The sequence below is a fragment of the Cibotium barometz genome, chromosome 24, assembly GCF_041138505.1.
Source record: "Cibotium barometz isolate CiBa-2024 chromosome 24, ASM4113850v1, whole genome shotgun sequence".
Lineage (NCBI taxonomy): Eukaryota > Viridiplantae > Streptophyta > Polypodiopsida > Cyatheales > Cibotiaceae > Cibotium > Cibotium barometz.
The window spans coordinates 46,716,406-46,732,501 of NC_141069.1; the positions used below are offsets into that span (position 1 = coordinate 46,716,406).

The following is a 16,096-nucleotide window of genomic DNA, read 5'->3' on the forward strand; positions in this document are numbered from 1 at the left end:
ATGCATGGAGCGTAATGCATGTCTTATGAATAGAGCTTAAAGATTTATGCATAGATCTTAATGCATGCTTAATTCATTTATCTTATGCATTAAAGCTCAATGCATTTAAGCTTTATGCATAGAGCTTAATGCAAGTTTTAAGCTTACGCATGAAATCTCAATGCATAATCTTATGCATAAGTTTATGCATAGAGTATACACATAATAGATATATATTTCAATTCTTCCATTAGATATGTATATTATGCACATAATAGGTTTTATACACACAATGGGAAAGATTGGGGACAATACCCCAATCTATCCCTAATTTGTTTCTATTCTCAGCATTGCTCAGTGACGCTTATATAGTGGCACTTATAGTGACGCTTACACCCTGACACTTTTCGAGTTCCCTTTATAAAAGCCATGCTATAAATGTTTCTACCCCCTCTTTTTGTTGTAGTGAAACCGTCTATCTCACTTTCCATTATTTATGTTTTCGAGTGGCATTGTCACATCAACAAGGGGGGTCCATGTTTTTCTACCAACAATAATTAAACTATGACAAGGATAAAGAAAGGAAGATAATGGATAAGCCTTGAAAAACAATATTAAAGGTAAATTTGAAAGGAAACATAGAAATAAGAACAATGATGATTCAATTAAGGGAAAAGTAACACTTGTACACCTACACTTGCACCTAACTTAAAGAATGTGGGGATGCACAAGATTAAAATATAGTGATGGAGCTTATCCTATGCTGTCTTAAAAAACAAGTATATCAAGGTAAGATTATATCCTTAAGAAGGTGAACCCCCATTATCTCTTCCAATAAGAATGTACCTTTAGAGATAGGAGAAGACATTAAGAGGATGGTGTATGGCACAAACACTCCAAGTGAATCGCATTAGGAACCTACATATATACTTGCATAAGAAAATATACAGCGACTATATAGAAAGGAATAAACAAAGAGAGTAAAATACGAATGAATGGGTAAATGTGTAATTCTATTAAAGAAGTAGGTGGGAGTGATGACTTGCTTTGGGTTAAATATGTATTTCTATTAAAGGGGTAGGTGTGGGAGTGATGACTTTCTTTGGGAAAGTGGAGGTTAATGTTCTCCAAGGTAACAAATAGGCTCGGTAGAATGATTATTTTACTACAAAATCCAATATAAGGATCCCTTGATAATCATAGAACTCTTGGATGGTGTATCACAAGTTAAGCTTTGTATATGAAACTCAACTCTTTGAAGAAAATTACCAAATAAAAAAGACATACTATAGTGAAATATATGGGTATACTTGTAAGGATAGCATATTTCCATGATCCTTGTCTTATGACAACCATGGTAATAGTTGATTGTGATAGGATTCAAATGTAACTTCATGAGCTTGCCACTGTGATAGATAACTTAGGCATCTATTATTATGACATAGAGTAAATGAGCTCTACTACTAAAAATGAAGTAGGTAATTATGCATTCCAAGGGAGTGCCTATCCTTTTTCAATGGAAAATTAACATGGAAGGAGATTCCAATAATTATCCTCCAACTAATCACTAAAGTAGGATCCTAATGCATCATCCATAACTGACAAAAATATTAATACATGTCCTTGTTATGTAGACATTTCATAGGGCCTAAAAGATATAGATGGTTTCCATTTAGGATCCAAATATTCTAAATATCATCCATACCATCATCTTTCTTTATGGGGTTTAAAACATAGAAATGATGCCCATTTGGGATCCCCATATTTTAGATCTCATCCACATCCTCCACTTTTGCAGATGGTCATAGTGTTTTTGTCCATGTACATTATGTCCCACTATTTGGACATATGAAGGATATCATGAAAATCAAATAGTCCATTATAATATACTTTAGTTACTGACCTTGGGAGAGGGTGCCCAACTATTTAAATTCCATTAGCTGGTTACATCTATGATAGTTTTGTAGGGTGCATAGTAAGGGATATGCATACCTCTGTGTTATGGAGTAGATCGGGGTTGGATAGACTCAAGCTCATGAGTGGCTTATGTTTCATCAATTTGTAGCCATTTCTTGGTTAAAAATGTTGTTCAAATCCTTCTTTATCATCATTTAACTTTATGGTAATGATCAAGGCCTTGAAAAGGGGATCTCTTATAGATTCCATATACTAATCCGTTTCTCTTTTGATCATCCTTTGAACAAGAAACCTAGTAGTGTTACAATAGACCTGATCAAGTTCGTATCTCTACCCTAGAGACTCACTTTATGGTGGTCGATTTCGAGTATGTTGGATTGGTGGTTATAGTAATTCTATAGTTGGTATAGCTATCAGATTGGTGTAGCGGCACCACATCTATAAATGAAAGTATCATTATGTTTTCTAAGCATTTACAATGAGCACAATAGAGAAGTGGTATGTGTCGCAGGTGAGGGCGTTCCATGCATTGAACACCAAACTACATCTCTCCTTGGGCAAAGGTGTGCATTGTTTGGAGGTTCCCTTACCTTCTTTAACTTAACCGTCTATAGGATGGCTGAGGTTAATTCATCATTTTTGTCTTTTACCTATCGTTGCCTAGTCTAAGTCATGCCAACCTGAAATGCTAAAGCTAAAGATGGAGTCTTATTTTCTTTAGGCTCGGGTAGTTCCAGTATGTTAATTTTGAACTCGATGTGGCCATCTTGTAGCAGTCATCCAATGTAGCTAGTCTTGATAAGACTAGCTAGCCATGCATTCTCAGATCTCATACTTTCTTTTGGAAGAATGACAACAATTGTTCATGGGTTAGCCTCTCTAAGATCTTACACCAAGAGTTTAAATATTTAAGCTAAGAAACCTAATCTCTCACTTGCTCATGCTCTTTTTGCTTGATGTTGTAGAGATGTGCCTTTGGGCTCCACTTCTCTTCTCACCACTTCTAGCAAAGCTTAGCACAAATACATTCTTAAGCTGAGTAAAATTGACCTTATCCTCTAGCTTTAGAGTTTTGTACCATTGATGTACCTTCCCACCTAAGTTAGGAAAAAGAATGGATATTTGTGAGCTCATCAATTGATCCACATGTTTTTGAACTGGACTTAAATATTTCTACATATCATATGGAATCACCATCTTCACTAAAGATTGGGACATGAACTTTAGTAGTCCCCAATTCCCTTGCAACCCCCTACCTATTTCTGATGTCATACTTCACAAATGAGGTGGGGTAGTTGTGGTTAATTTTGGGGTTGGATCATAAGTTGGTTATGTTGTTAAGTGTGTATACCCTCTATCGTCTTGGGTTAGTTTCATAATGGTATTCTTCTCTAGCTAGTAATTATTTCACCAAACAAGCGACGGCTTTGGAAAACATAGATGGTGTGAACTTGCATCTTTTAACACCTTCCCTCAAGATCAGCAACATCTCTAAACCTTTGTTAGCTAGTTGACTACAATAAGCTGATTCAGGTAGCTGATTTAGACAGCTGATTTAAAAAAATGACTTTGACAAACTTTGGTGGTTGGAAGCTAACTTGAGCATAAGTCTAATAGCTGATTCAATTAGCTGATTTAGTCAGTTGACTCAAATAGCTTATTCAATCAACTGATTCAGACCTAAAAAATGAAAAATTAAAAAATCTAAAACATGTTTATTTTGTGGAAGGCTATTGAGCCTTCCCTAGCATGGAGCCACTATGGATCCTTCCCTTACTCTTCAAACACCTTCCCTTAAGAGAAGCTCCATCATGCCAAGGCTTGCTCCATGCTTGAAAAAAAGATTTTTGCCTAGGGGTTTAGTGAAGAGGTTTGCAACATTCTCTCTAGTATTGTAATGCTGCAACACAATGTCATCTCAGTGTATCTTCTCCCGGATGAAATGTTCTTTGACTTAAATATGCTTAGTCCTTTGATGCATAAATAGATTTTTGGCTAAGGCTTGAGCTAATATGCTATCACAAAGAATAGGAGTAGGACCATCAACTCCATAATGACTAAGTTCTTACAAGCATCGTTTCAGCCATATAGCTTCACAGGATGAGGTGGTTAAAGCCTTGCATTAAACCTCTGTAGAGGAAAGGTTGAATGTATTCTTCTTCTTAGAATACCATGAAATGGCTCCTCCATGCCAAGAAAAAATGCATTTCCACTGATGCTTCTTCTGTCTATTAGACATGGTGCATAGTCACAATCACTAGTGTCTCACCTACATTTAAGAAACCCCAAGTATCTTAGCACTCTTTTGGCTACAACACAATAAGATAATTTGGGGTTTTCCATAAATTGAGAAAGACTATTTACTACAAAACAGAGATCTAGCCTAGTGATAGTCAAATAAATTAAGAGAACCAATGAGTTTCCTATACACAGTAGTATCAGAAGGATGTCTTGTTTCATCTTTTGTGAGCTTTAGAGTGGATTCCATTGGTGTAGCCACTGGCTTGCAGGTCTCCATACTAAACTTGTTGAGAATAGTCTACATGTACTTTTGCTCTGAGAGGTGAAGATACCACCTACTACTATGGTCGTGGCTATGTCAATCCTAAGGATATAGTGCAGGTATCCAAGATCTTTCATTTGACACTGAGCTGAGAGCTTGGATTTGAGAGCTGCAACCACGGCTTCATTGCTTCCTATCAAAATCAGATCATTATAACATACACAAGAACAAGAATAATGTCCTTCTACATTACTCTTCTGGAACCCTTGAGATTTGAGATGTTCATAAATTTTTCCATACGAGGCTCTTGGAGATTATTTCATACGAAGCTCTTGGAGCTTATTTCAGACCATAGAAGATCTTCTTCAACTAGCAAACAAGATGCTCTTTTCCTTCTTTGACATTACCTACGGGCAAGGAAAAAATAGGGGCTAATCTTTTATAATTGGTTTTTCTGCAAAAACATTCACCCGATATAAAATATTTGCCTAAATTTTGGCCATTTTGAAGGATTTTAGAAAATATTTACCCAAATTTAGAAATTTTAGGGTATTTTTGAAAAACATTTTCCCCATTTTATATAAGTATAGATTTATATAGGAGGAATAATCTCCAATTGTCCTACACTTATATATTCATGGAGGCATCTTATTTTTTACCCTGCCTATAGGCTGTTGCATGTAGACTTCTTCTTGAAGTTGGCCACTGAGGAAGATGTTGACATCCATTTGTCACAATTTCCACTTTTGAAGAGAGGCTAGAGAAAGGACTAACCTGATGGAATTCATCTTGGGTACTATTGCAAAGGTCTCTTCATGATCAGCCCCCTATTTCTGAGCAAAACCTTTAGCCACAAGTGTTGCTTTGTACTTGTTTTACTTTATCTTGTAAATCCATTTGTAGCATATGGATTCTTGTTGGTTGGAAGTTGACATGTATCCCAACTATGATTCATGTAGAGTTTAGTCATCTCTTTGTCCATTGCATTTGTCCATTCTTTCTTATCACAGGCATCCTCATAGAAGAGGGGTTCATCATGCTACATCAGTGATGTTAAGAGAGCATAATCTGTTTGTTCAAAGTATGAATTGTTACTTCTGTGATATGTTAACCTTTGGGGCTACTTTCTATAGATGGTAGATCTCCTAAGGGTTTCTTGGTGGGCATCATCTTCTTCCTCTAGTTCTTCAATGGAGTCCTCCAAAGGTGTTATCTCCCCTTTGAGGGTAGCTGATGAAGAAAGGGTGTCTGCATATAATGGATGAGTTGATGTCCAGCTATTTGTCTCATCAAAGATCACATCCCTTAACATAAATGTTTTCTTTATCTCCCCTTTGAGGGTAGCTGATGAAGAAGGGGTGTCTGCATATAATGGATGAGTTGATGTCCAGCTATTTGTCTCATCAAAGATCACATCCCTTAACATAAATGTTTTCTTTTTTATTAGATCATAGAGTTTGTGAGCGTGATGCTCACTACTATAACCAACAAACACACACTTTCTTGACTTGTCATTAAGCTTCTTTCTATTTGAATCTAGAATATGAGAAAAAGCTAAACAACTAAATATTATGAGATGATAATAATTGAGGCTTGATTCCATTAAAGTATTCATATGGGATGATATCCTGGAGTGCTTCAGTTGGGGATCTATTCATAAGAATCTATTCATAAGAGGTAGCATGCTATGCTAACAGCTTCAGCCTAGTATTTGTTGGAGAGGTTCTTCTCCTTTAACATATAACAGTTGGGAATCTATTCATAAGAGGTAGCATGCTATGCTAATAGCTTTAGCCTAGTAGGTGTTGGAGAGGTTCTTCTCCTTTAACATATACCTGGCTAACTCAAGTAGGACTCTGTTCTTCCTCTAATAAGCAACTCCATTTTGTTGAGGTGTATAGCTGAAGATTAGTTTACTTATGATGCCATGCTCAAGAAGGTATTTTCTAAAGACTTTTGAGAGGTGTTCACCTCCATTATCTAACCTGAGGACCTTGATGCTTCTTCATGTCATATTCTAAACCATAACATGAAAATGCCAAATACTTCAGATTTGGATTTTATGAATAAACCTAAGTATGGATGGAGTAATAATCTATGAAGGAAACATAGTATGTATTACCACCACTTGAAGGAGTGTGGACTGACTCACACACAACTATGTGAATGAGGTCAAGGAATCCTCTTGCTCTACTTGTGCTTCTAGAAAATGTATCTCTATACTACTTGTTGCCAATGCAATAGGCTTAAAATACTTTATCAACTTTTTGTAGGGATCATATGCCTAAAACCATACCTCTTGATTTAAGAAGACACATGCTATTGAAATTTAGGTGACCACACCTTTTATGCCATAATTATGATGGAGGTAAAGAGGCTAACCTATCAGCCTAAATTGCTAACAAGTTTGCCACTTATCCACTCAACTTGAAGATTTTTCCATGCTTTTGAGCTCTTCAAGTTGGAGTGCTATCTGTAGTATAAACCAAACCATCATGAATAGAATCCAACTTGGAAAAATATTCAGCATGAGAAGTTATGTAGGAGCTTTCCCCATAATCAATCCACCATGGTTCCTTCTTGCTGCCATGGTCTACATGATTGGCCTCTTTCATCTCTTCAATAGAGAGAAAGTGGTGGCATTTATGAAGCATTGAGAGATTTCATCTTCAGCACAGCTTTATTGATTTCCGCTTCAGATCACCTTACTTTTTCTTGAGAGATTTCATCTTCAGCACAGCTTTATTGATTTCCCCTTCAGTTCACCTTACTTTTTCTTGCAATATTTCTTTAACTGTACATATTTTTGACAGTGATAACATTGAATGGAGTTATGAGAAGTTCTACCTCTTCCTCTACCTCTAGAGGAATAGCCACATCTACCATTAGAAGAATAATAACCTTGATCATTGTTGTTCTTATTGGGCTCATAGCTTTTATGTCTTCGTCATTGTCTTTGATTATTTTATCTTCGTCTGTCTGTTGCTAAGAGGTCTTTGTAATTGTTACTTGTTGAAGTGATGTTGCTACCATGGATGTTCTTCATGGCTACTTGTCTTTGATCCTCGTCCCCCTAAGGATCTGCTCCATTTTGTCTAGTGATGGTTTTTTCCTCAAAATGATGAGGCCTTGAACAAGAGGAGCATAACCTACCTTGAGCACATGGATGAAGATTGTAACAAGCTCCTTATCAGATGTCTTATCTCTCACATCTATTAGTTGTTGATGTGGATCTGTCACCCACTTGATGAAGTCTGTAGCAGTCTCATTTGGCTCCCTTGTCTTATTTGTGAGTTCATCCCTCAAGGTAATTTTCCTTGAAGTGCTTTTAGACTCATACACCTTCTTTAGGTTGTCCCAAGATTCTTTGGGAGTTAGCACCTCCCTTGAGGATGTCATCCTTCACACTTAGCTTTATTATGTGGACAAAAAACATGGCCTTCTTGTCCCATTTTGCTAGAGATTTGACAGTCAAATTAGTTTGTCTCTTCATAGAAATTATCTCCCAACTATCTTAAAAGAATAATAGTGACTCTAGCTTCATCTTCCAGGTTGTGTTGTTTGTACTATTGAGTTTTTCAGCTTCCTACAAAAGTAGGCTACTCAGATTGGGTGTCATTGAGTCAGTAGAACAGATAGTTGATTCTGCCTTCGGATGTTGATAGAGCTGGAGGTGACTCCAATAGTAAACGTGGCCAAACGTTGAATGTTAACTCCAGAATGTGAAAATATGTACAATAATAGACAGTGATTGTCACAGTAGAAAATGGCTGATATCAGCAATATGAGGACGGCTATGAGTAGTATGTCAATGGCTTGTCAGCAAAGGCAGGTCAATGGCTTGTCAAAGTAGAGCAAGTCGACTCAGATGGATGACTCTAATAGTTAATATAGACAGTTGATTCCGTCAGCTGGCTCAAGAACATGATTCCAGCTGATTCATATAGCTCACTCTGATAGTTATTTCAGACAATGAATTTAGTCAACTATTTTATATAGTGCACTTTGACAATCTAAAGATGATGTGGCATCAACAAGTCGGAAGATTACTAGCTTTAGTAGGTCAAAACGAAAGATGATATGACATCAATAGGTCAGATGACGATGTGGCTTAAGCACATCAAAAGATGACATGGCTTTCACAGGTCCAAAGATGACATGGCTTCAGCATGTCAAAAGATGATGTTCCATCACCAAATTAAAATATTACATGGCATCAACAAATCAAAAGATAACATGGCATCAATAGATCAAAAGATGATGTAGCATCAGAGCAAATCAGAAGTTAATGCAAATTCTACAAATTTGCATTTGTATATATGAAAGTGGCTGATGCTAAATCTGTAACCCAAGTGCAAAATGTTGAATTCCAGAATGCAAAAGACTGACTAGCAGTTTATGCAATGCCAACATGCAGCAAAATGGCCAGATGGGAGGTGGCGTAGATCTAAGGCAGGTGTTACTTAAGGTGATGTAATGATGGTGTGCTTGATCTCAGAGACTAGATGGTGCCTAGGAAGACTCTACGCAATCGAGTAAATGAGGCTCTGATACCATGCCAAAATGGTGGGGACAAGGAATTGTGATAGAAGACCAACAATCAGACTGAATAAACAAGTTGAAATCGAATGTTTATATTATTGAATCAGATAGGATACAACAAATGATAGATTCTAACTCTAATGTGAAAGGGCTAATCCCCCAAAACCCTATCCTAATGCTAAGGAGCTAAATCAACTTAAATATTACAATTAACATAATGTTGTGAGTGTTAGGCTAGGCTACATACTCAGCAGTGGCTTCTTGTAAACTTCTTGTTTACTCTTTTTCACTATCTTGTTTGGCTAGGCTACACACTCGGATTTTATAATGATCTCTGTAGGTAAACAGCTCATCACTCATAGCTAGACAGGTCATGATTTCATCTTCATATCCATAATCTTGCTGCTAATCCAATTAGCTAAATTGTGTCGTTTAGCTTTGCAGAATTGTCTCCTAAGAAAATGTGACTTGCAATTCTTTCTTTGATGTAGGAATTTTTTCACCAAATAGGCAGGCATATTTCTAAGGCTTTTCAAACCATAGATGGTGTGAACTTGTATCTTTTAACACTCCTTGTCCTCATAAAGATCCCTATTTTTCTAGGTTGGGTCCTCCTAACCTGTGTGATGGGTTGCTTATTTTCATTCCCCCTTTAGATCTTTTAATATTGGCTCTAAGTGTGGCATCTCGAATACCAAAGCTTGTGAAAGGTACTCAGCTTATGCCATAACCTCTAACGGATTCCTTTCTTAGGTCTCTGGCTATATTGTTTCCTTTGATTAAGATTTGCACCTGTCTATGGGCCTCTCTAAATGTAATTTCCACCTGTCTATGGGCCTCTCTAAATGTAATTTCCACCTCCAAAAAGGTTGTTCCATTGATTCGACTAAATAGAACTTTGGTAATGTTTATAGATGCCAAGTATTCTCTACCCACAACTGGTTAGGCTATGCACCTTCCACAATTGAGCTTATCTAAAAGATAATGAGGGTATCGATTTCTAGGGGATATTGACATGTGAAGAAAGAGATAGTCATGCATAAATAACTAGAGATAGTTAGAGCTGTGAAAAACTCTAGTTTTTGGCAGCTAGGGGAATTGATATTTTAATCGTAGTTTTTCTACCAATGTACTTTAATAGTCAAAATATGACCTTTATAGTGTGAAAAACTATGGTTTTTATGCCAAAACATTTATCTTTTGGTATCAAATTCGCTTGTAATGAACTTTGACAAAGAGTTTAGATAATGAAGTCACCCTAGTAACCTCCATAGCTGAAATTCTTTTGGCATGATAGTCACGTGTAAAAATCTCAAGATAGTCATGGCCGTGAAAAATTGTAGTTTTTCACTCTCAAAATATTTTTAAAGATAAGAGGATAAGATTTCAAGGATAATAATTTATATTTTTGGCAAGATAATCCCTTAAATCATGACGTGATTTTTGGTACTTTTTGTCAATGTGAATTTATTTGGTTTTTAACACCCGTTTTAAAAACCCCCAAGTCTAAAAAATCATTAATTATCTTTGATATATTTTTTGGGAGTCCAAACACTTTTTTAACCTACTTAAAATGTGCAATTTGAGTATGTTTACCATACCTAAGGTAATTAAATCTTCAACAAGACCCAAACAATAATATTTTTCGTAATTTTGTGATTTTGAATAAAAATAAAATAACACAACACTCTAGTTTTTTACATGAAAAAGCAGAAGTGTTGCAAACATAAAAAATAAACAAAACTAATTGGATTTCTTCCCTCTAGGCCCTCCAAGTACTCAAAAACTAATCTTTCAATCAAAAGCAATAAAAACTTAAACACTATCATACTTTTCACTATTCTGCCAACAACGTTATCTCCTCAAGACTTCACATTAAATTTTGCCAAAACTAAAAGTATAGATTTTTAAGTATACAAGGAAGGATTTTAGTGCTCTAAGAAGGTAGAAGCAAGATTATCTCCCCCACGGTGGTGCCAAAATGTTATGGCTCATTTATTCCCTTTAAAGAACTCTCTCTCATTCATGCAAGTGTTGCAATAGACTACAACCATTGTGCTATTCTTACATTCTCAAGATCTCCAAGCTCCACCACTAGTTGTTGGCTCCAAGATTCTAGGGCCTACCTCTTGCTGTCATGCACTGCCTAGCAAGGACTCACCTCTCTCACTCTCTCACATTAAGCATAGAAAGGCACATGTGCTAGGATCAAATAAGCATCTCCTCTCAACCCTCTCTCTCTCTCACACACACACATACACAAGATGAAGAGTAAAGAGATTAACAAGAACTCACTTAGCACAAAGTGCAATTATGACATTTGATTATGATAAAGTGTCTTATATATAACTACTAACACAAAATCTATAAGCATACTAATATAAAGAATATTCTTATAAAGAGCTAGAATTAGAAATTGTGGGCCTTTAAAGAACTCAAAAGCTATGAAGATACTTGAATAGAGCTAGAATTAGAGATGGTACCATTAAAGAACTCAAGAGTTATGAAGATATTGATATAGCTACCTCATAAAGAGCTAGAACTAGAGATGCTACCTTTAAAAGGAGTGGATATCGGAGGATGTAGTAATGGTGCCTTTACAGAACTCAAAAGCTATGAAGGTACTTGAATAGAGCTAGAATTAGAGATGGTTCCATTAAAGAACTCAACAAATACGAAGATACTGATATAGCTACCTCATAAAGATCTAGAACTAGAGATGGTGCCTTTAAAAGCAGTGGATATTGAAGGGATCTTTTAATGATTATTCCAAGTCACACTAAATGGCTACTTTGAGGCAATACGTTCACCTCGATGTTGAGCATAATTGATAAGGAGCATAAAGTATATTGGAGGTATATTGAAGCTATTATATATATATGAAAAGGGAAGTGCTTATGCTAGTAGGAGAGATCGAAGAAGGTACCCACAATATACATTGTTGCGACTCTCTTGTGTCTTGTCCCTTCAATTTGATATTGGGAAATAAAGGACTTCCTATTTTGAACCCATTCAAGGGTAGAATTGTAATAAAAGGACTTGTTTTTGTATATTCTAGGAGGTTTGCTAAATAGGTCAGTGTATTTAAATATGGCCTTTTCTTGGCAAGTTGCTTAAAATGGGTCTATTGGGAAGTCTCTTCAAAAGGGTTTCAATTGGGTAACCTTTTTAGATAAGAGCACTACAAGATTGCTTCACCTTTAGAATATATAGTCTAGATAATGAGATTTTTATAGTTCATTTTGGTACTTGGGTGACCCTCTTATTCTCCACTTGAAGTGGTTTGCTACTTTCTACTCTCTTTAGATACCCCATAGCTAGCATCTTTAGGTAAGACTTCTACCAGTATTGACTACTTCTCCTAAACCTTTATACAGCTACTAATGTTGGTGCTAAAGTGATCCTCTCTACGACTTTAAATACTTTTTGAATATTTCCTCTAACCTCTTAATCAATACTCTTCTAACATGTTAATGGATATAGAGCATTCATAGTGATGAGACTAGGCAATTGGGTATTGAATTTGTGTGCTCTTCCAACTAAATTTAGTATTATTTATACATGTATCATTAGGCTATGTTTCTTGGTTGACCTAATGATGTATAATAACTACTTTTGTAATAAAATATTCAAATTAAAGCTTCTATGAAATTTATATCTTGTAAGATAACACTTTATCTACATATTAAAGTAGTGATATTGAAAACCAAAAACAAAATTAGATTTCCATGTTGACTATAGCTATAAGTTTCAATGAGCTTTTGATATTTTAACACTTGAAGAAAAGTATATGACCCATACCTTCTTTACTTGATTGTGCTGATATGTTCGATATATTTCTTGCCCTTTTCACCCTTTCTTTTTGAACTATGAACATTACCAACATTGATATGACATATATAAATGCCAAAGTTGAAATAATGTAGATATATTTGATTGTAGTACTCTTTTTTATTGATGACGTGGTCATAGAGGAGCTTGAAGGGCATGCACATTCTGTGCCACTACATAAATTTGGATCTCCAAAATACCTATTCAAGTGCAACAACATTGTTTGTTATCAATTCCATGTCAAAATGCATAATGTAAATACATTCTCACAAACAAATCATTGATACAACATCTTATTAAACATTAAAATCCATGAAAATTTTATATTTTTCCTAAAAAAAGCATGATGATGTGGATATAGATGAAACTAACATGTCTTGTTTGAGTATAGCGATATTTTAGTATTAATTTTAAGTGATTGCATGTAGCATCCACATGTACATAACTACACAATATATTAGACAAATTCATGTGTGTTTCTTGTTTCTATGCACATGTGCATGAGCATGCACTTGCACATGCACACACACACATATATAGACACCTAAGCACATGTTTTCACCTTATTTGGTGCCCACATTATCTTACCCTAAAGGTAATTTTCACATATGCTATCTTTGAAAACTATTGAGAATGTTTTTCATCAAGACTCTATTACACTCACCATCAAATATGATTTTATTTTGTTACCACATCTCTCAAATCTAACTTCCATGCGAGATCAAGATAGAGGTTGTCTACCATGCACAAGCTGCTAGCACCATATTTGAGGTTCTAACTCTCAGAGATGATTGTGGTAAAAGTGTGGAAAAACTCATATTTCCCTTATGTGTACATGCTAACTAGTGCATGCCATCTTGTTATGCCAAAACCTATATATATAATTTCTGGGAAAAAGATCTATGTATTAGTTAATTAAAAAATCCATAAAGGGAAAAATACAAACACAAAGGGATAGATACAAACTCACCTCCATTTATGGGGCGAGGATCAAATAATCAAAGGTGGAGAAATATACACTTCTTCTCTGGTTGGTCGCTTTATAAGGAGGAGGCTAGATACAAACTCACCTCCATTTATGGGGCGAGGATCAAATAATCAAAGGTGGAGAAATATACACTTCTTCTCTGGTTTGTCGCTTTATAAGGAGGAGGCTATCTCATACAGGGGGAATTACCACAATGGTGGTCTATAATGCCAAGTGCAATCACCACCTCTATTAGTGGGAAAACAGAAAGGCCTCAAGATCCTCAAGAAAGCTTCTCACCACTTTTGATGCACTCATAGCAACCCTGAACTTCCCCCACTGGCCGCGTGGAGGGTATGGATGATGTCAAGCCGAATGCTCCTTATTTGGCAAAAGCGAAGTGTCGGTACCCTTGATGGCATTTTTGCATCTAGCTCTCCATATTTTCTAAGATGCAATGGTACTGCAAATCTCCCATCTGTGGCATGAGCCCAATCTCCAATGCTCAGTAGATGGGACTGGGACTGGTACTGTAGAAATGCAAAGGTGAGAGACCTCAAGTGCTAGCCCCCCAACTTCCTCCACGTAAACCCTAACAACCTCAGCCTCTCTGGCGGCCCAAGTGACAGTTCCCCATGTAGTGATATGGGTCGAGGTCCTCTCCATTCTCAAGATGTGGAGAATCCATTGCCAAACCTGTTGAGCCTTCCAGTAATCCCAAAGGTAGTGTCGCCTTGAGACTCTTGAGCATGGTGGCACCTTGAATAATGGCCAACCCCATGCCAACCACCAAGCTCATGTGTGTCATCAACCAAAGAAAGAGGGTGATCTTTAGAGGCCAAAAATTATCCGATAGACTCTAAAACAAATTCAAGAGAAAACGCTATGAGAGGCCCTTTGACTGCCAATGTACTACTATAGCCGAGGTGCCATCAACCTCCGACATCTAAATCCTGGGGTATCTAGAGTCTCCTCCTAATTAGAAGGTTCGCTCTCACCCTCTATAAAAGGCCAACCATTTAAATCCTCCAAAGGGGGCTCCGATCTCTCTAATCTGCCATGGGGACCACCAATAGAAAAAGTGAGCAGCAAACCATAGCCCTCAGCCATTGTTGGGGGGTGAGGTCTAGGATACAGGTCTGGGATAAGTGTCAGCCACTCTTGAGGAATAGCAGAGTCAATGTTAAGGTTGAGTTTGTCTCTACTCCTCCTGATTCTTACCAGGTCTCTCTCTTGAGCCTTTGAGGGTAGCTGCGTGTGTGTAAGCCAATTTTCAAGGGACCTAGAGGGTTCTATGCTCAATTCCCCCATGATACATGAGGTCAGGCCCCCAACATATGGCCGATCAAGGGGTTCTCACAATGAGGGGCTATTGTGAAGACACTCCTCTGAGGCTACCAGAGCTAACTTCGTTGAGGCATGTCTTGAGTTAATCCCAAGCACGGAGTTGGCTGGGTGCAAATCTGTCCTAACAAGCTGGGCTAAATCCACGGGCCCACAACTTAGTGAAGATCCATCTACCAACACTAGGCACTCCGTATACTTGATATTATTTTTCTCTTGGTTCGGGAGACATTTCTTAGATCAGTAACAAATAGCTTACTATTGCACTCTCATCTTGCCAAAAGAGGCTGAATACAAAGTTGTATGATTTATGTTAAGAAGGGGTTTTGGAAATCAATGTTCCAAAGTTGTATGATTTATATTATATGAATGTTAAGGAGGGGTTTTGGAAATCAATGTTCCACCTCCATAGTGTATATTATCTAGGCACCGACTAGCTTATGTTTGTATGACTACCATTACAATGAGTAGCTCATTTTTGTACAACCCCCATTATAAAGAGTAGCCATGGTTTAGTAGCCTAGGCACCCAACATCCCCATACTCACACGGGAAGTTGGCTATGAGGTTAGATGGTTTAGAGATGACTTAGATTATATTTGACATGCTACCAAAGGCTACATGCTACACTGCACCCTTTTCTCATAATATTCCACAGATTAAGTAGGTAAACTTTACTCTTACTACACACCCTAACAAAGGGGACCAAGATGAGCCTAGATGCCTACCTGGAGGTGGGGAACTTGCTACTACTATGCAATTGTATATCTTTATGGTTCGAGTCCACACTATGCATGAAGTCACTGACAACAACTCATAAACCTATATGGTCATATCATGGCCACCTCATGTATACATTTCTATGTAGATACATGGCCAAACCCTTCTCGACATAGTTCATTGGTCATCACCATGACTTTAGTCCCTAGCTTCTACTAGCACCCTCCATCTTAGTATTTCTCGACTAGCTATCAAAGCTACCTTCATAGGTGGGGCTTGCATACCTTATTTGTA

At 37.0% G+C, this 16,096-nt stretch overlaps 1 protein-coding gene across 7 annotated transcripts in view; it reads right to left on the minus strand.

Annotated features, from left to right (window-relative positions):
- LOC147625376 (putative LRR receptor-like serine/threonine-protein kinase At1g67720) overlaps positions 1-16,096 on the minus strand; it is a 108,151-nt gene that overhangs the window by 41,218 nt on the left and 50,837 nt on the right. For all 7 annotated transcript variants that reach the window (XM_086818724.1, XM_086818719.1, XM_086818718.1 and 4 more), the window contains one exon: positions 12,743-12,972. In XM_086818724.1, coding sequence (XP_086674850.1) covers positions 12,743-12,972 — 230 coding nt within the window. The remainder of the gene's footprint in view (positions 1-12,742; positions 12,973-16,096) is intronic.